Source organism: Anarrhichthys ocellatus, unplaced genomic scaffold, assembly GCF_004355925.1.
Source record: "Anarrhichthys ocellatus isolate YVR2014 unplaced genomic scaffold, GSC_Weel_1.0 scaffold29, whole genome shotgun sequence".
Classification (NCBI taxonomy): domain Eukaryota; kingdom Metazoa; phylum Chordata; class Actinopteri; order Perciformes; family Anarhichadidae; genus Anarrhichthys; species Anarrhichthys ocellatus.
The window spans coordinates 1,371,196-1,391,673 of record NW_022280059.1 but is presented as its reverse complement, the minus strand read 5'-3'; the positions used below and the strand labels follow the sequence as shown (position 1 = coordinate 1,391,673).

The 20,478-nt window shown below is 43.9% G+C and overlaps 1 protein-coding gene across 2 annotated transcripts; it reads right to left on the bottom strand.

Annotated features, from left to right (window-relative positions):
• Positions 1 to 694: 694 nt before the first annotated feature.
• Positions 695 to 18,086, bottom strand: galnt17 (polypeptide N-acetylgalactosaminyltransferase 17). 2 transcript variants are annotated; one of them, XR_004213326.1, is made up of 13 exons: positions 17,351 to 18,086; positions 16,853 to 17,221; positions 15,550 to 15,733; positions 12,797 to 12,963; positions 6,681 to 6,855; positions 5,755 to 5,952; positions 5,119 to 5,236; positions 4,463 to 4,648; positions 3,948 to 4,085; positions 3,706 to 3,801; positions 3,126 to 3,287; positions 1,755 to 2,058; positions 695 to 1,612 (listed from the first exon to the last, which is right to left on the bottom strand). XR_004213326.1 is itself a non-coding variant. In XM_031863656.1 (12 exons), exons 2-12 carry the CDS (start codon positions 17,091 to 17,093, stop codon positions 1,924 to 1,926), a joined length of 1,800 nt encoding a protein of 599 aa, XP_031719516.1. In that variant the 5' UTR covers positions 17,094 to 17,221; positions 17,351 to 18,086; the 3' UTR covers positions 695 to 1,923. The 2 variants fall into 2 exon arrangements, 1 of the variants encoding a protein (XP_031719516.1); XM_031863656.1 differs by having other exon boundaries at positions 695 to 2,058.
• Between the last annotated feature and the right edge of the window lie 2,392 nt (positions 18,087 to 20,478).

Sequence of the window (20,478 nt, the reverse complement as noted above, 5' to 3'; positions counted from 1 at the left end):
TGTGAAAGGCTTTAAAGCCCACACTGAGCTTAATGCAGTAAGAGGTACACCGTATTTACCCCCATTGGCACACTAACCCAACACTGATCGATTACCCTGATTTACTGAGCTGACTGTATCTCCCTTACACCTACAAGCTAGCTGTCCCCAGCGATCTCCGGGTTCCACGGATACATTACTGCTGTGTTATCTATTAAAGGTCTACACATTGCCACACATTGAGACATCGGCAGCCCAAACAGGACTATATCAAAATGACCATTTATCTTTCCTGGTGGTCGAGACTCGATCCCCCGGGGGCTAGGCTTTTTCATTACATAATGTACTATGGCCATTCATGACTTTTTCGACAAACTATGATATGGCTTATTTATGTATTTTGGACATATTTGACTTGTTATGAGCTTTTTATAACTGTTTTGACATACTGTACTATGTATGGCTTTTATATATTATAATATATTATACTATGGCTTTTAAATCACCCTTTCATGACATACTATGTTATGGTGCTCTCATAGCTTTTTTGACATTAATGTCAAATCAATCAAGGTTTCTGACTTTTTAATCATGTCGACATACTGTATTATGATATTTAAAAGAAATTACGTTAAACTCAGTTTTATCAAACACAATTAATACTGTACTCAACTCATAAAACAACTCTATCGTCAGAAATAGTAACCGTGCAAAAAACAGGAAACCAGTTGTTTATTGGAAGACAATCTTGAGAGCAAAAAATCCAACTGATAACATGGAATTAATTGAATTCATGACATCATATACATCTCAATACAATAGTAATATGGGCTTCAAAGGCCTCCAGCATTTCCACAACACTTGTGCACTTTTCCCTTCCTGATTCCATCTTCCTCCTTTAGTCTGCAGACTCGGTGTCCAGAAAAGTGCTTCAGGCTGCAGCCTATTATGTTTGGCCATCTTCAGTATTTATGGCACTCAGCAGTTAACAGGATTAATAGGCTCACCTTAACTAAACTTTGTCCCCATGTGTATACAGTACTTACAATCATGCTACAAGATGTAATGCATTTGGTGCTATCGAATACTTTGAGTAAAAATGACAATAAAAAAAAAGACAAATGCATCCACGACATATAAAACCATGATTTTAGCCCAGTAGCCCTCGAAAATGTGATTTCTTTTTTGAGATGATTTACAGCAACTGCAAACAAATACGCTGTGTTACACCAAGCAATATTTATTGTTTATTCCTTTATCTTCAAATTATAGATATTTACAAGGTCTAGGCTTCAATAGGGAGAAAATAAAAATCACTTTGGGGCATTAATGTTTAACTAAATTGTATGCCTGTCATAAGTAGAAACTCTTTCATTTTCAGGAAACTTAAGCTAAAAAGCGGAGAACCATGAATGAAGCTTATAACAAACTACCAATGGATTCTGATCAGTGCATATTACTGATCATGTAACTCCAGGTGTTTTAATCTTCTACACGTCTTCAAAGACAGAACGTGATTGATGGAGATAAACCAGAAACATTTTGAGGATGAAGATAGAAACCTTATCCCCCCCCACACACACACACATAAGACAGAACAGAGTTTTGGCTCATCACATCTCCATCGTTACACCTAAAAACATGGTAGAGAAGAAGTGGCAGAGGAATAATGGCAACGTCACATCGAAAGCCTGTCAGATGGAGAAAGAGTTCTCATGCTACATTTGCATCATTTGAACGTCCACTTTGTGAAAATCAAAACACTTTTCACAAACCTTGTATCACTGAGATGTTGACCGCTCGTTTCTCTTTCTTGTCTTTTCTTGAGAATATGAGGAGTCTGTCCCCCATCAGCTGTCCCTTGGCCTAGCCGAGGTCAGGGGACGGCTCTTGATAATGTCCTCGTGTGTCATTGGTCCCGGTGAATTTGGCGAGTCTACGAGACTACTGCTTCATGGTGTTCTTGATGGTCCACCTCTGCCCGGAGCAGGGGTGCAGGACAAGCAGGTGGCCGAAGTAAACGTTAGCCGGTACCACCTCCAGACAGCGTCCTGTGGCTCGATTTATGAGAGATTCATTCTGCAGGGCGGGGAGGAGAGACAGCGTTCTGGTTTTAGCGGTGTTCAAAGATGGCCATTGTACCACATGTGACTGGAACAGGATGTGACAAGACCCATGCCAGATGTGCACAGATGTTTTCATTTAATCTTCTCAGGTTATGTATTCATTATTTCATTCTTAATTGTGAAAAATGAACAGGACTTTTTTAATTACTTTGTGTATGAAATACATGTTTATGACTCGTTTATGGCATACTATACTACACACTTTTCATTATTGTGTGACATGCCATGGTATGACATTATGATATCTTATACTATGACTTTGTTGATGACATGGTTATGACATATTATACTTTATGATCTATTTATGGCATACTTTACTACAACCGCATTCTATATTATATGAATTATATTCATTACTACCTGTTTACAGCTGTACACAGTATATACTGTATACTATAATCTTTTAAAAGTTTGGAATCTAATGCCAAAAAAGCTTGATTAGGTGGCTAAGATGACTATTCTATATTTCTTTCATGATCTTTCATGCTTTTAGGTTTTAAGTCCTCATTACAAATATGTTCATTTGTATGAAGGGTCTGTCTTGTTGATGGAGATGAAAACACTGCACAATATATCAACCAGACAGTCAGAAAGAGACGAAGATACCTCTGAGCAACAGTTCATTAAGAATAGAAGAAATGCCCAGACATTGTTCAAAGAAGCTGGAAGCTTAGCTTTAATATATGTGCAGATTTAAATAGGATCAGGTTCTTGTTTGAGTGTTGAGTGCACAATACTGCTGCCTAAAACCAGTGGGAATTAATAGGCAACATGTTGCTTTGGCAAAGCAATTCTTCAAACTTCACAAGAGAAATAGAAGCTTGGTCTAGGGTTAGCACTGAACACCAGCTGAACATACTTTGGACCGATAAATCACAGTTTGAACCTATTCAATGTGACCGTTACGTAGACTGCAGAGGGCCCAAAGAAGACGTTTTCTCATGTAGCACTCACAAAATAATGAAATTCTGCTTTTCTTGTGAGCAAACAAAGGAAAACAGTTTTCTATCGACTTCTCACCTGAGAGAAATGCCACGTCTTCTGCTTCACGTTGGACACCTTGTCACAGTTGAGGAGCTGAGGAAAGCTGCTGATCTGATCGTCCACCACACAGCGAGTGTCGTCCCCGGTGCTGCCCAGAGGGCCCAGGAACAGCTGACCCTCTTTGGTGTAACGTCCTAACTGAGGCAAATCACAGAGACAGCACTCATACAACATGGTACATTGTGTCTACTGTTAAGTTTCCCATCGCATACCCAATTGTTGTGAGAGATTTTGACTCTCGTGACCACTGTCCCGATTGATAACATAGAAATGCAACATTAGCGGGTCTTTTGTAGAAAGGGTGATATTGTGCTGCACTCACTACCAGAACTGGAGTTTAGCGGGCCAAAGGGCTGAGGAACTGACACTGGCTGACTCAGCGCAAAAAGTGCAACACAGAGACATTTTCATCCTGACAGCAGAGCTCCCTCCTAAGAGGCTGTAAATCATGTCACTGGTGAAAGACGCTAACGAGTAGACCGGGGTTTTCAAGAAGGAAGTGGTGAGAGGTGCACTCTGTGGCCATTTGCCTGAGCCTCTGGTGTCCGTGTTGTACCTGTGGACCCCATCCATGGCAAGGGTGCAGGGTGGCCGTGTGGTTCTCCTTCATGCCCTGATCCATACACAGGTGGCTCGCTTTAGAGTTACGGATCTGAAATAAAAAAAGCGTTTGACTTGGCACAATCTAAGTTCTAACATTCCCCAACAGTAATTAGGTATACTTCGTATTTTTTACTTCCACTCATGTAAATGCAGCAAGCATTCGATGTACTTCATCGAATTTGACTGCTGACTCACCTCGCCGTAGAACAGCGTGTTGTTGTACCTCCTCATCTCTGGGTAAACATTGTCGAGGTACCACTCAAAGCTCTTACACTGCAGACTCTTCCTCAGCGCAGCCCTCTGAGAGATGTCTCCGTAATCAATACCGTGGTTCTGCAAAAGCGCAAGGAGTCATTATAGGGAGTCTTTGCTATATTTTTTCATACAAATAGTTCAAAAATATAATTATAAAATAATAGGTTAAATATTTTAACACAAATATTATCCATTTTTGCTATGGTTTTGTATTGATTAGCACGATAATGATTCAACTAATTCCCCGTTCATACAAGTTTGTACATTTGTTTTTCAAAAGAGCCGATTAAAAAACATCTGCAGCACAAGAAGAGTTGCTCTTTATATTTGCACCAACAGCACCGATAGTTTATGTGTGATAAACAACAGAAGAGCACAGTAGTTAGCACTACCAGCCGCCGTGGTAACGTTTACTTTGGTGACTAGGACTAGTGACAGCAACGGCCCTCGCTCACCTCCATGGGGATGTTCCAGGCCAGGTAGACGTTGGACTTGTATTCGTCCATCCAGACCTCGGCCACGCGTAGAGCGTTACGCCGCGTGTGGAAGGCTATGTTGCTGTGGTACGGTTTCTTCATCCGTGCGATGTGAGCCACCCTGGAACAAGGCAGCACCTCCATGCTGCCTCCACACAGCCACACCTGCAGATAGGTGGTGTTAAAGAGCAGGGGAATCAACTTAAAGCCAGCAATTATATTGGTTAGGCCACAAGAGGGCAGGAAATATCAAAACAAGCCTACATATACAACCACCACAATATCCCTACCTCAAGTTGATAACTGCTAACAGCATACGTGCCTCATTAGCATATTCTTTCCTTTGTCTTTTAGACAAACAAAACAGCAACAAAATAATACCGCAGAACAACAACAACAAACTCTCCAATCTCTCTAAAATGTGCAGCAGCAACCTCCCCAACCTTTCCGCTCCATGTGACCCATTTATCACCATTGCCCTGCTGTGAGCAGCACACAGAGGGCTGGTCCTCCAGGACTCTTAATGGGGCCTCATTTATCAGCAGTGCCACGCTACGGTGGCCACTGCTCCACTTAAAGCTACAGGGGTACAGCGGGAGCGGGGAAAAAGAGAGGAAACTGGGTGACACACAAACCCTGATGCCCAGTTCGATGTTCTCCCCTCCATAGACATCCATGCCCGAGTCGAGCAGGCCGAGCTCCCCAAAGTAGTCGCGGTTGGCCACGAAGGAGCAGCCAATCATGGCGGGAGTCCTGCGATGAGAAGAACACAACAAACTGACGTTAAGACCTGCGGGTGTGTGTAGCATTGTGAATGTACATTTAAACCTGAATGAATGTGGTTTTATATGATTTCATACAGTATGGATGCAGATGCTCAGTATGTGAAGCTGCAAGTTTTTGCTCATGTTTAAATGGGATGCATGTATTTTCACTTTCTATTTATACATTTTTTGTTCTATTTTCTATGTTTTTAATCTGGTAAATTATCAGTGTTTATTTTGAATTTTAAAATTCGAAAATCAGATTCAACACAATTATCCGGTTAAACAGATTTTAAAAATCCCATTTCCAGTGCAGACACTCTAAGCTTTTCTTTTTTTGAATACTTTGAGGCAGTGTGGTACCCAATCAGCAGCATATTTGTCTTTTTACCCTCGTTTTCTTTCCCTCACTCATCCCAAGAGGATGCACTTTTGACAACGCGACCATTGTTGCGTTCATATCCATGTTCATCGGAGTGTGTGTTTCTATAAATGAAGTTGGCTTGCCTGATGGGAGCGGATATGTCCCCCTCGTCCCACCACTGTTTGGGCGGGTTGATGTACATGCACCACAGCTCCCAGTTGTACCCGTGGCCCGAGTTCTCATAGCGCTCCACCTCGAACGTGTCGTGCTTGATGTTGTCGATGGAGGGCAGAATAATCCTCTTGGGGTCGTCCTTTATTCTGGCTAGCACCGGCTCGGCCCTGACGAAGAGTGAAAAACACACACACATGTACACACAGACTAAAAGGGACACGCGGCACAGAGCTCCCCTTCAGATCTCCGCTCTCTCACCCACTTCAGTCGGTTACAAGGTCCCTCAAGCTGAACCAACTTTATTACTAATTCTATTTGATTCCGCTCAGTGCAGCTCTGGAGGGCATGTGTCTATTTATGCTGAGTCAACTGGGTTGTGTACGAACTCTGGAGCTGGAAAACGAGCGGGAGACCTAATAAAAAGGTGTCAGCGGGACGTAGCAACATTTTTTTGTGAGAAGTCAAGTGTCTACGTCCAGGCCGAATAAGTTTCATCTTTTAAAAGATTCCTTGAAATGTGCTTTTATGAACAGGCTTCTGAGAGATGTCCCATGTCTACCTCGTTGCTCGCTTTTTGTTCCGCTTGTTATTTGATGAGCTGCATGTCCTCGGGTATCTTTTAAACCTGATTCTTGCAGGCTCTACCCGTCTCTTCCTCTCCTTATCTTAAAACGTCTCAGGTGTGAAATTGCTTTCTGCGTGTTCCTTTTATGCTGCTTCTGCTATCCTTTGTCCTTTTGCTTCGATGATTCAGTAAAGCACTTTGTAACTTTCATTTTAAAAGTGGTACACTAAGTCCATCATTGTTGCCGTTTTCTTCTCGTGTTCTGTAATTCGATGGGTCGTACTCATTCAAGAGAGAGAAGGAGATCCTAAAAATGCCGGACTTACTCACCAGGACGGGGTGAACTCCACGTGGGCGTCGAAAAATCCCGTCACCTCGGCGGTGGCCACCTTCCAGCCCTCGATCCTGGCTCGGATCAGTCCCTCCCTCTTCTGGTTCCTGACGATCTTCACCAGGCCGGGGTAGCGCTTGTTCACGTACTCCTCCAGCGGTCCTTTCAGCTGCTCTGCAGTCCGTCAAACAAAGGTAACGCACAGAACCACGAACAACAGGTGATGGTTAGAGAGACTGTCCTTAAAGCTGAGATCACAGCATCATCCTTTCTTCTAGATGAGTCTTCGAACGACATATTGAAGCCCTGTTTTGCAGCACAGTAGCTCACCCTTGACCTTTGACCTCATAAAGAAAGGGGGTAAAATAGTAGATCATTTCTCTAAAGCTCTCAGTAAAACTTACCAAAGAAAGGACACCGATGGAGATCTGCCCACAGATTCTACTTTACCCTCCGCCAACCTGAGCTTGTACCATATGTTCAGTACTGTGTATCACTCATTACTTACTTGCTCTTGTGGGTGATTTCATTTGATTCCATGACTGAAAAGAAATTGAAGTCTTAAATGTGGGCCATTAACAGGCACACAGCCACAGTGACGATAACACTTTAGATGAGTCATCCAGAACAATAAACTCTTCTTGTTGTAGCAGCATGATTATAAGGCTTAGTTTATTCAATTCAAGTGATTGAAATGTACTTTGTGCTTACATAAAGAGACACCTCAGAGATTTTATCCAAAGAGTACTGGAGCCCACCAATTTAATGCAACAAATTACTTTACTAGAAGACTAGCGTTCATTGTCTGCAAGCGGATCTACAAGGGTTTTGATCCGCATTTCAGAACGACGTCGCCACAGATGCTGATATGCAAAACCTGATCAAATCTACATATGTCTCGCTGATACTTTTCTTCATTTTTTACAGCTCAGAAGAGACTTACCATACTACAGGCATCTTTGGAACAATTACACAAAATACTACAACCTATTCTCATCAACATATTGAAAATAATGACTCCTTACTTGTTTTACATAATCTTCATCCCTTTTCCAGCAACATCATCTGTAATGTTCTGTCATTATTAACCTACATCGTCACTAATCATCCTACTCTGTATGTAAACAGTGTTGGGGAGAGGTGCACTTCATGTAGTTAAACTACATTCGTATGTTCACAGTGTTTCAAGTAGTCCAATTACTTTTTTGCCATTTTTGTGAAGCTAACTACTGAAATTACAAACAATTTTGGGCCATAAAAGGAAAGCAATGATTATTCATTTTCATTTGATCATTGCTTCTTTACTTCAATTGAACCCCCTTTGACCAGCCCCGCCCCGCTGTCGCTCTCATCCTGACTTCTGTGAAGGCATGCCGATGCAATGCATTCGTCAGGCAGCAGCCCAGTACAGTCGAGTTGGAGAGGCCTTTTCTGCGAGCACCCAGAAGGAGCGGGTCAAAAACATTTTGGCAGTCGTTTTAACACATTTATTAGAGATTTTGTGGTAAAAAAAATTGAATCTGATGATGCTGAAACCCTTCAAGACCCTTTAGGATGTCTGTCTTGGGCCAGGCTGGCCCTCAGCACGGTCAGGGACCGTACAGTAACCACACAGTGCAAAATAGAAACTGGCCGGTTTGTAACTTATTTAGTTAAGTACCTTAATACTTTAACACACTATAACCCTTCAAGTTGTTCTATTTATATTTTAAATATGTTATTTATATAAACTTTGTGTATGAAGGTTTACAATGATCAGCTAATTGCTAAATTCACATTTGTTTTTCAGATGGATTCGCTACATAATTAAATAAAACACTAAATGTGACTGCTTCTTTTCATAAACTGTAATTAGCCAATGAAGAAATGTTGCACATTCAACGCTTATTATTGGTTAATTACATTTAACCACTTTAATTACATTCAATCAATAGCAGCCTCCGGGTGCGACATCATAGCAATTCATTTAAAAGAATCTGGAGAAGACTGCACAAGCTTTTAGAAAATGCAAACACACTTTGCACACAAATCATCAAGAAAATAATTAAGTCAGCTGACAGACCCAATGTTGCCATAATAGTACAAATAATGAGTTTATAGAATCTTAAAGCAAAAAATATATTTGAGCAATTCAGCTGGCCTGCTGGTGAGCTGAGGTAGCTTGTACACCTGAAATAGCTTCACATCAGTTATTCCCCTGGTTTATTAGGATGATTATCGTATCATCTCTTGTCCAGGTCTGACAGAGATCACCAACTGTGATGTATGCAGACCGTTGTCACCGTCTGACGTGGGCATAAGCAACCAAAAGCAGCAATTACACGATGATCCGTTTGTTCACACAAATGAATGAATAACCCACAGAAACATGAGAGACGACATCAAACCTGCTCTCTGTTCCCCGCGGTTCTGTTTCGAGCTCCAGCCGACTCCAAAACACAACACCAAGCAGAGTCTGCGGCTTCCTGAGTGTCAAAGACTGCTCCGCCTTTGATCTGTCAATCTACTCATCAGCCCCCCCCCCACACTAGCAACCCTTCTTCCTCTGCATCTCACACACACACACACACACACACACACACAAAAAATTCCCTTCAACAAAAAACACATTTCTCATGCTCTCTGTGTTTTCCATCTCTTTCTCTCTGCCTCTTATGATTTCTTCACAAACTCATTTCCCATGCTGTGTCTTCTCTCTCTCTCAAACACGCACACACACACACACACACACACACACACACATCACATCGTTCATACACACTTTGGGCCACGGAGCCGGGTGACTCGCGGGGCAGGCGGTGAGAGCGGTGAGTGTTATTTGTTTGCATGCCTCGCCCTCTGAGCCGCTGCAATCTCTTCCCCCCTCTGCGATGGATGGCTGGCTCTCAGCCAACCGGCCATTTCAAGTGAGAGAGGAGTGGAGCGCTGGAAAACACTTCTTTGAAAGAATAATGTCCTATATCTTTCTTATTTCAAAGACCAAGCGCCATACACCTCCATTACATCACATCAGAGAGCACTGACTGACGTGTGTGACAGAACATTTCAATGTGCTGTTTAATGTTCTACCGTGACCATCTTATTTTGCTTTATTCAATGTTTGTCAAACCTCTATGGGATGTCTGCTGCAGCCTCCTTCAGAAGGAAGGATCCGAAAAGGAGCGCAGACAGTAATAACAGAGTGTTTAGCTTCGAGGTAGTAAACCACAGGATGTACAGATTAGGATCTGTCGTAAAGGTTTTATTGCAGGTACTATTGTAAAATGTGTAGATTAGAAACAAAACAGATGTCTTGGTGAGAAACACACCTTCCCCCCCTTCTCTTTATACTTTACAGACAAACTTCTTTCCTCAATGTCTCTTGTTTCAGTATTCAGTATTATAGGACTCACTCGGTACTATTGAATAGTTTTTCCACCACACGTGTCACTTCATGACAATGAACGGTGGCACCGCATCCACCGTCCTGCTGGCGAAAAGGGTCCTTTTCTGGCGCGAGGGTCCTGGGACAGAGGATGTTGTATGCTGTACAGATTGCAAAACCCTCTGAGGCAGATTTGTGATTTTGGGCTATGCAAAATAAATTGAATTGAACTGAACTTAATATGAAAAAAAAATCCTTTTAATAACAACAAGGGTTTTCATAGTTGTGGCACACAGTAACATCAGTACAACGAAGAGAAAGAAACATGAGGAACGATGGAACCATGTGTATTTATGAGGCTTTAAAAGAAAAAGCTTTATGTCTTCAGTAGAGACCAGTGGGCTTGGGGCTAAGTGACACAGGCAGGGTAGGGAAGTGTTGAGTGACAGACGAGAACGTTGTTGCTTTTGGATCTTTCCATGAGATCTGACGACAATAAGAGCGATAGAATAACAGCCGTTTCCTTTTAAGACTCGACCGTCTCATCCCTCCTCACGTCCTCCTTGTTTGTCTTTGCTTTCCATTCTGTCAGATTATTCTCTCTCTCTCTCTTCCGGGTATCCATCGCCTTGCACTCTCTCCTCCTCTCTGTCTGACCTCATTGATCTTAGAGCCTCGCTGTCTCTCGACCATTCCCTCCCTCTCTCTCTCTTTCTGCCACTCTCTCTAATAGCCTGGTTTGCCCCTTCAGCATCTCCTTTCATTCTTTGATGCCTCTTCATCTCCGTTTCTCTCTTCTTCCTTCTCCCTCCTTTTCACTTTGCCTATTTTCAATCCCTTCAGCTGTCTTTCTTTCTTTTTTAGTTTCATCCCTCCTTCATTCATTTCTCTCTGAACACCAACACCCTTTGCTCTTTATCCTTCCTGTACCTCCTCTCTCCTTTCGCCGGGCTTCATCTCCTTCCCCTCCCGTCCTCTCTCTCTCTCTCTCTCTCTCTCTCTCTCTCTCTCTCTCTCTCTCTCTGTCCCCTCGTCTCACAATGCCGGGCTTGGCAGCCCTTCCCAATACATAAGACAAGGACATGACATCCAATTGCAGTGCTCCGCCTCCATCTGCCCGTCTGCCCCGCAAAAAAAAATTCTGCACCATCAGTCACCGATACGCAAATGCTGCTCCTCAACAGCAGCGACCGCAGCGCCTGTCACGGAGACGCTCATCTCTTAGTCAAGCCGATGAAGTCGTATCACAAGTTTGTTGCCTTTGTCCCATGATGCAACACATCGGGGAGCAACGTGTCAGCATGTTCATGCGTAACATAGCAATGCGTATGTAGTTTGTGTTATGTTGGGAGCATGTAGTGTGTTTTTTATTCCTACTCTTTTTATGCAAATGATGAGATTAAGAACAGTTTAGGTTGCTGCCTACGCAATAATGCTACCTGTGGTGATGAGCCACATGCCGACATGTTTAGTTAGTTAGTTAGTTAGTTTAGTTAGGGTTAGGTTCATATACACAGAGACAATTGTAAATCATTGTGAAGAGGCCTGAAAGGATCAGTTAACCATTTGGGAAAATATTTGCTTCCTGGTGGGCAAAGCAAATATGACCAGACTGACACCGCGCTCATATCCGTCCGTTAAACACTGGCTGGGACCAGTAACTTCCATGGAGCCATTAACTGTAATTAACCAACAAAGAAATGTGGAACATTTTATACCTTTTTATTGGTTAATTACAGCTAACCAACAGCAGACTCCAAATCAATAAGGTATCGTAAAATATCATCATATCATAGAAATTCTATGAAAGATGGAAAATCTGGAGAGGAACATAAATGCTAACACACACATCATCATCATCATCATCATTGCTGCAGAGTAAATGATTGTGTCAGCTGACAGACCAGATGTTGCCATAAATGTAAAAATAATGATAGTTATTTATTTATAGAATCTTAAAGCTGAACAAATATTTAAAGCTGACCTGTGACAGCAAATGTTAAATAGCTTCACATCAACTATTTCTCCAGGTTTATTGGGATCTTATCATCTCTTCTCTCGGTCTGACAAAGATGTGGAATCGAACTTCTCATCTATAAGTGTGTTTTCCCAAAATGCCACTGCGTTGTTTTCATGTGGTTGTAGCATCACTCTGAGAGCAAAAGCCTTTGTTTGTGGAAACAATCGTGGATAAACTTGGTGCAGTCTATGTGCTGCTTTCAGCCCTTTCACCTCAGTGAACCCGGGTCAGATCAGGGAGGCTAGCGGGCACAAAGTTGTCACGCCAGAGTATTAAAGCTGAGTAAAAATGAATGTACTTCTACTTGCTTGTGTGTGGCCCCCGTTTCACGCGAGGTTGAAGATAACGCTGCTGTCTCGGCCATTTTCACCCGATTGGTGGTCCCTCCGCCTCCACCACGTATCCAAGGTGGTGAACATTGAGGGTGAGAAGTGTGAAGTGTTCCACACTTAACTTTTGACAGGTCTGAGTACACCATCCAGGTGCTCATAGTGCACTTTGTTTTGCCATACTTGTCAGTTTGAACGCACTCACAGAATTGCAAGTGTTAAGTACGGATGAACACGAAAGGAGACACAGCATTGGATTGTTGCATCCCCCATTTTTGTCAGGAGAGCACAGGCCATACTGTGTTACACTTACAACAGATTACACTGAGAACAGATTCAAATCTGAAGGAGTGAAAGGAGTTCCCTCATTTGAGATTTGGGAAATCTTCCATTTCTACTGACCGTCATCGCTGTTGTCGTCCACCAGGATGATTTCTTTGAGCAAGTGAGCCGGCGTGTGATTGACAGCTGAGTGGACTGAGCGCAGGATCACCGACAGAGCCTCGTTGACGAAGATGAAGATGAGGGAGATCTGGGGGAGATCTCTCGGGTAGCTGACCTTTCTGCATCTGCACAAGAGACACGCAAACAGACCATCTGTGAGATAAAACCTCTCTCTCCGTGCCCGCCTGGCCTAACAGACCAAACTGGCTCCGTGGAGCTGCTGACATCTTTTTTTACTGAGGCTTCCTGTTCAACCAGTTAGGCTTTTTGGCTGGAAATCCTAAGTTGTCTTTCTCCCTTTTAAGCTATCTGACAAGAAACCCTGATGTTTTAGATATTGATCTTTTCACAAGAACAAAGAGCTTGAATTATAAATATTACAAACATTGAGGTGGAATATATTTGTGCTCGAAATATATTTAATTCAGAGACACTTCATTCAAAGAAATTAGGACTATTCTTTGGAACAGGAGGACCTGCAGTTGCCAAAAAAAGCAAAAAGGCACTGTGTTCAAAGAAGCTCATATGAAACCAAGAAGCATTGCAACAGTCTGAGGGGGAAGGTATACAAAAACACAGCAGTTACATATCACGCTGATAGGAGAAATATATGTAGCCCACATAATGTGCAAGGCAAGACACGCCACAGCAATTATGGTAATAAGAGGAAAGAACAGGAGGGGGGCAGGGATGGTGCAAATCAGTGTAACCGGTAACAGCAGCGTGTGGCGGCATGAGCGATTACAAGTGTGAGAGTGGGAACTTGTCACATTACAAGTACAGCTTCATTGAGTCATCAGCTGATGGCTCTCCTTTTTGGCATTCGTGTACCGCAGTGTCTTGTTACTGATCAGCCGATGGTACGCGTCAATACAGACCATAAGCTGTGTATCAGCCAACTCTCACTACTACTATTCGTGTTGGGAAAAGCAGGCTTGGACAAAATATATAATCATCAGTGTATCCCCAAAACTACCGTGTTTCTTCTTCTTCGTCTCTTTCCATTGCCCCCCCCCTCCCCTCCCCCCTCCTCTCTCCCTCTCGTTTCAGCACCACCTCCGGCTCTGCAGTGTGAAGGGACCTTCAGTTAAACATAGCAGGCTCCTCAGACTCCAGCTTATACATGCTGTTGCTAAGCCTGAAGATATCACACCCCAACACGCCTCGCATGCCACTTTGATCCCGGGAAACATGAAAGACCCCCCCTGAGTGACAAATGAGAGCGCTGGTTTCAGATCCCTCCCCCCCCACCCCAAAACACACGCACACACAGCTGGTGGCAGCGATTGGCCGAGGGCATTCTCATCATCACTGACTTTCAAACAGAAGGGGTGTTACTCGCTTAACCAGCAATGTGGGCCAGCGACAAGACTCCTAAAAGGAGCATTTACGGAGAAGCATAATACCACATACCGTGCATGCAGATGTAAAACACTGCACAGAGCTATCTGGAAGAGCACGCTGTACACATTCATCGCTGATATGCAAGCACAAATGGAAATGCACCTTTTCCACCTGCTAATCCAAGGACTGCCTCTGTATGTGTGTGTGTGTGTGCGTGTGTGTGTGTGTGTACACAACACAGATTGTGCCGGGAGACAAATCTCCTTTAAAAGTGCTACATTTGAGATTAGGAGCGTTTCTATTGCCTCCCGAAGGCTCTCAACATGGCTGCTCGCGGCTAACGGTGCCACCAGCGCTAACAGTGTGCAAACTACAGCAAAAGCGCTGACAAAGCGGACGGTGTGTACCTGAGGGGGAACTGTAGGCAGGGCGCTGTGCCTCCGCGGCGATTGCCATCAGTCGAGACGGCGCTATCAGCAGGCACCTCCGTTTGAGAGCAGTACTAAGACTTCTTCAGACGACGAGTCCTATTTTTATGCTTTTCTTCATGCTGATTGACTTATTTCCGAGAATTTACAAGCACGTCGCTGGTAAATACAAGATCGAAAGTGGTGCTTATGCGTGATTCTTTCTGGAGAAACTCAGTCGGACGCATCGGTTGATGAAATCAACATATCGATAAGTTGACAAAATCGTTACTGGACAAAGAATCTCCCTTCACAGCATGTGCTGCTGGCATGACTATGCCAACAAAGCAAGGAGAAGCTACAAGGATTACCGCTCACACAGAGGGAGACGCTTCATTCTACGCTCAGGTAGACAGGACTCCCCTATGCCTTTACATAGAAAGTTATTGGCAGCTGTAATAATGCTCTGACTCACTTATAGTGCACCTTTAACAATCACATGCATGAATAACACATGCATGAATAAGTAGAGGGAGCTGCTGGCATGAGAGAACCAGCATGAGAAATGGCGTTGTGCACCTGCATGCATCTGATTGGATGAGACTAGTCTGCTGATTACCACGCGGCTGTGAATGATCCAGTTATTGTTGTGAAGCATGAAGGAAACAGCTGACGCCAATTAGCTAATGCCAGTGGGGACTTCATTGCCTGAACTATCGCTATGCTTCATTTAAATAATTCATCAGCAACATGTTTTTAAATAAACAGTGTCAGGGTTTCCGGGTCAATGCACAGAACGCACAGTGGACAGTTACCATTGGAACTACTTTATACCCCAAAAAAAGCAGATCCAATGAAAACGTGTTGCTGATGATATTTAAATGTAATTTTCCAAAACACTGTTGTGAACCAACGTTGGGAGCGAATCGAAAAAAGTGAACCCACTTGACATGCACTCACTTGCCGGGCCGGTGGTCCGGTATGGTCCGATCCAGAGAGATCCTGTCACTGAGGTAGGCGTTGTAGCCGTACTTCTCCCTCAGGTATTTGGCATCGCTCTCCTCGGCCGGCGATAGCGTGGCAGCAAGGCCGTCTTTACCCCGACCCCCGAAGCCCTCGATCAGGCCCAGAGATTTGGACAGACCTGGGGGGGAGGCAAACGGAGGAGAAGATTGCATGTCAGGATGCTTTGGTCTGGCTGAGTCACTCTCCTCTCAGTACCACACTCTGTGGCTCGCGGCTGATATCCTGCCTGCTCACCGCAGCTCCAACCACACACGGACATACAGCATGTAGTCAGTCGCTGTCAAAACTGGCAAACATCTGAGGTCAATTCATTTATGATAACTGGGGGCAAAGATTCTGATAGAATACCTTCAACATACAGGTAGGGACACATTTGAGCACAATAGGGATGTGGAAATTAGGCCTAATCAAGAGATTCCAAGACTGGGGTCAGTTCTCAAGAGAGGAAACTCTTTTTAACAATCAAAAGTCAAAAACATTTCCATGTCTTGGCTGCGTGCTGCTAATGAAGCTTCAAGGTTTTCTCCGTTTCAAATTAGGGATAAAGCAAGAATCTCCTCAGTGTGACTGGGCTTATTTGTAGGTGGCAGAGTGATTAAAGGGACTATTGTTCCACATGATAAGACGTCTTTTTGGGCCTCTGTGCTGGCAAACATCCTGCTGAAGGCACTGAGCTCTTGCTCTGCTGTCGACCCTGACCTCTAACCTCGCTGGTGGAGGAGCTACATTGTCCCACAGGCATGAAGCCTTTTAATGTAGTCAAGCTAGTCAAATGTTCTGCTGTTTGTTGTATTTTTTGGGAAAAATATCACAAATGTAGTAAAATATAAAATATAGTACAATATAATATAACCCACCCCCCGTAAATTCAGGATAACATTGCATTTCTGCACCAAATAAAGTAGCATTTAACATTTACAATTTGATGTTTAAAGGAATCACATATTGTTGTTGATCTTACATACTGTATATCTACAGAGGTTAAGGTTTAAATATATAAAACATTTGTGATTTAGAATTTTTTAACAGGCATCACACATGCTTAAAAATGACAGAAATAATGTGTTGGATTGACAGGCCCAGAGGTTTGGGCTCTATTGTTTCTACTGTCAGACCTTCCTCATATCAGGGCCCCCAGTGAGAAAGTCAAGGGAAAAGTCACCAAGCATTGACTTTTCCTTCTTTAGCAGAATCCTGAGGACCGTCAGGATCACACGTTATTCCAGCTGCTCTTTACCGTTTAACTGCCTGTACACCACATCCTCCAGCGAGCTGAGCCTCTTCAGCAGCACCTCGTGGCTGACGCTGGGCCCCTGCGCCGTCCCGTTGGCCCGGGGCCTCATCCCGGCGGCCGGAGCCTCCGGACCGACGGCTTGGATGCTGCGCGTGTTGCACTTGGCCCAGAAAGTCATGAACCCGGCGACCGCGAGCACGTTCAGCACCAGTAAGACCCTCCATCGTCTGAAGACAAAAGCCATTAAAAAGTCGCCGTTGTCCGGACTCCGTGCGGTCGGGGGTGGGTGGGGGGGGGGGCAGTCCTCCGGAGAAGCCGTGTAGTCTACGTATCACAGATTCCGGGCTCCCTCGGCTGGCGATGCGCGGAGAGCTGCGGGGGGGGGGGGGATAATTCAGCAAAGCGGGGTTAAAACGGGCACACCTTGTGGGGGGGAAGAGCAAAGACCAACAGAGACCTTACTGCCTTACCGATTCCTGGGTAATAAATCTGCTCTCTTACCGTTTGGCATCGGGGTTATTTTAGGTTGCATCCCCCCCATCTGAGGAATTTTGGGGCGCCTGGCCATCGGCTTTCATCCACGTTAACGCCACTTCAAGCACGGGGAGGGTTCATGCGCGGAAGATGTAAGACAAAGACACCAGCATACGGTGATCTCGAGGAACAGATACTCCTAAATAATTCAACACTGAGGATATTATCAAGTCCGTCTTGTTTGTTTTCTTCCTCCTTTGCGTAGAAGTCGGCAGTGATGCGACTGAGGAGGACCGCGCGCAGGAAAAAAAATCCTTGCAGATGCTGCACAGAAAGAAAAAAAACCCTTTTTCTAACCGTCAAGTCAACCTCCCCGCTCCCACGGAAAGCCCGTTCACGCACATTCTCTTTCGCCCGTCTCACGTTGCGAGATTCAAAGTGAGATGCAATTGAGGAGACCGCACGAGACCACGAGGAGATAGCGGCGGTTCAAGAGGCGCAGCGGCGGCGGCAGCATCCTCCGGTGAAGGTGCGGACGATGCTTCGGCAAAGGCGGCAGCAAAGAAATACGTCCTGCGTCCTCGTTCTCCTTCATCATGTGTGCTCCTCATTCAGTCAGCGCGTGGTGCAGCGGCTTCTTTTCCTTTCTTCCATGTTATCCTGCACGCGCTTCTTGTTCGTAGTGCGTTGTTATTTCCTCTAATTCTCCCACACGGCGCTTAATAATAAGGGCGGCGGGGACAAAACGTGGAGTGGATCCGGTGATGTTTTACTTTCACAGCAGGTCAAAGGGGGTGAGGGGTGTTTCCCTCCTGCCAGCCAATTATCTACAATTAGAGATCGTTCAAATGTTTCACACTGGTTCCCACAGTGGGGCTCTTTAGTCCAGTCTTTAGGGTGATTTTTTGTTTCTGTTACAGAATAAAAACGTGTGTTATCGTTAATTGCACTGCTATTCCACTCCCCAGAGTTGAGCTTAGTGGGGTAATGTTACTCTCTTTATGTCACCATCCTCACAAAGCCTGTATAGACATTAACCCAATTATGCAGAATATAGAATCTTCTTCATATAGGAGACATCTCATCAGATTAAGGTGCCTGCAGGGAAGAGTTTGACAGCATCCGGTGGTTTCTCCTTATCCCCTGAGGGAATTTATCTTGTGAAATGAATGAGTGGTGAATATATTATTGACATGCCGCAGTATAGAGATACTACAAGTAAAAGTACTGTATTCTTCATTTTATTTAAGCACAGCATGCAAGTATTAACAGCAAATAAATGTATTGCAAAGAAGTGAAGTGTCAAATCATTGATGCAGCATTTTATTGTACACTAGATATTAGCAATTCTATGAATATAGAGAATACAAAGTGTATACATTCCCTCTGATAAAATAAATAACTTTTACACAAAAGACATTCAAAGATCACATCACAGCATGTCATCACCGTATATAGCAAAATAGCCATAGACAGTAGTTTTATCATTAAAGCCCCGTATGTAGAATAACTCAATAATAATCCACATTGTCACATTTTTGGGGGGAGGTTCATGTCACTGCAGTAACCTGTGTGTGTGTGTGGCACATATTTATTGTAGCTCTATCTCAGATGGCTTCAATGTTCTTCACGTGTTTTGTGTCCTTGGTGCATGAGGCAGGACTCAACACTAGCTTTTAAAAATCGTTGCAAGGCGAGCAGCCAGGAATCAGCTTCTGGTTGTGGAAACTGAAAATAGAATTGCCAGTTTTAGTCACCACAGATGCCTGAGCACACACGAGTTAACGCACTCGGTTTTACTTTAACAGCAACAGCTAAATATCCCTAGTGGAACAAATATTAACACAACATTTATGTTGGGGTGCAGGTTTGCTATATTTTGTCCTTTGCTGTCACAAAGGTTGTCACATTTGTCACATTTCTCAAAATGGACGGTTTAACACAGCCGAAACCAAGGAGCTCCTTACTGACTCCCGTTACTTGTGAAACCCCAAAAGACCCCGTCACCACCATCAACTCCTTAAAATTCCTCGAAACACACATTAGCAATAACCTGAAGTGGAAACCTAACACTGAACACATCATTGCAAAAGCTTTGTTTGTTTCTCTCAGAGAGCTTAAATAGTACCGCAACAACTTGTCGTTGTGTTCTACCCAGCCCTCATTGAGTCCATCATCACATCCTCTCTTACCGCACAGTCAAACATGGAAAGTAACTACTGCAGATCGTGAACAAGGCCTTCAGTACGATAGGCAAACCTCTGCCCACAGTTGGATCTCTACATACTCCGAGCAAAGAAATCAAAGGATCTTCAGGATTTGTTGCGGGAGTCTTGTGACGGCAAAGAGAGGAGTTTTATTCTCTGGTGTCCAAGGTCCAGTTTGGATCTTAAGGTGTGTTTCGTCTGTTCTTCACACATGGGGCCTACTCCTGCACGGTGGGCCAAGAACAGACCCCTGTGGTTCTCCATTTCTGAAAGCACACAGGATCTATAGCGGAGAAAGAATCACGTGTTGGCGATGTAGGTATATTGTTGAACTGATGTGGTGAAACACTTCACAGTACTTTATTTCACAGCTTTGAAAGGTGCGACTTTGTGCAGAAATGGGTCACCCAGATAGCTGGGATGAATCAAGGAGCTCGGTACCTCTGTAGCTTACTGACAGACATGCTATCTCTGATCTGCAGGCAACCAGGAGGAAAGAGACTGAGAGTGTGTGTGAGAGAGAGAGAGAAAGTGTGAGGGAAAGAACGGTATAGCGAGATCAAAACCAGTGCTAGATTGTGTGAGACGAATCGAGAGACAAACAGAAAGAAACATCAAGGGAGGAGGAGAGAGAGAGAGACGCACACAAGGAGGCAGAGATACAGAGAGAAAAAGGGGAAAAGAGAGTTTTAGAAAAGGTGGGAGGAGAGCGCACACACTGGGGAGGAATCAAAATTCAAAAGGGAGAAAAATTCCTAAAGCAAGTAGAGATGCAGGAGAGAACAAAATAGTGAAATGTATGAGGGAGAGAATGTGTGACAGCAGCACAGAAGACAACAAGGTAAAAAAGTAGATTTGAACCTAAAAAAATGCACAAACTCTGAGGCTGGTTGTGTTCTGGGGATGCAATCAATTGAATTGTGATGTGTTTAAATGTGTTTGCTTTAT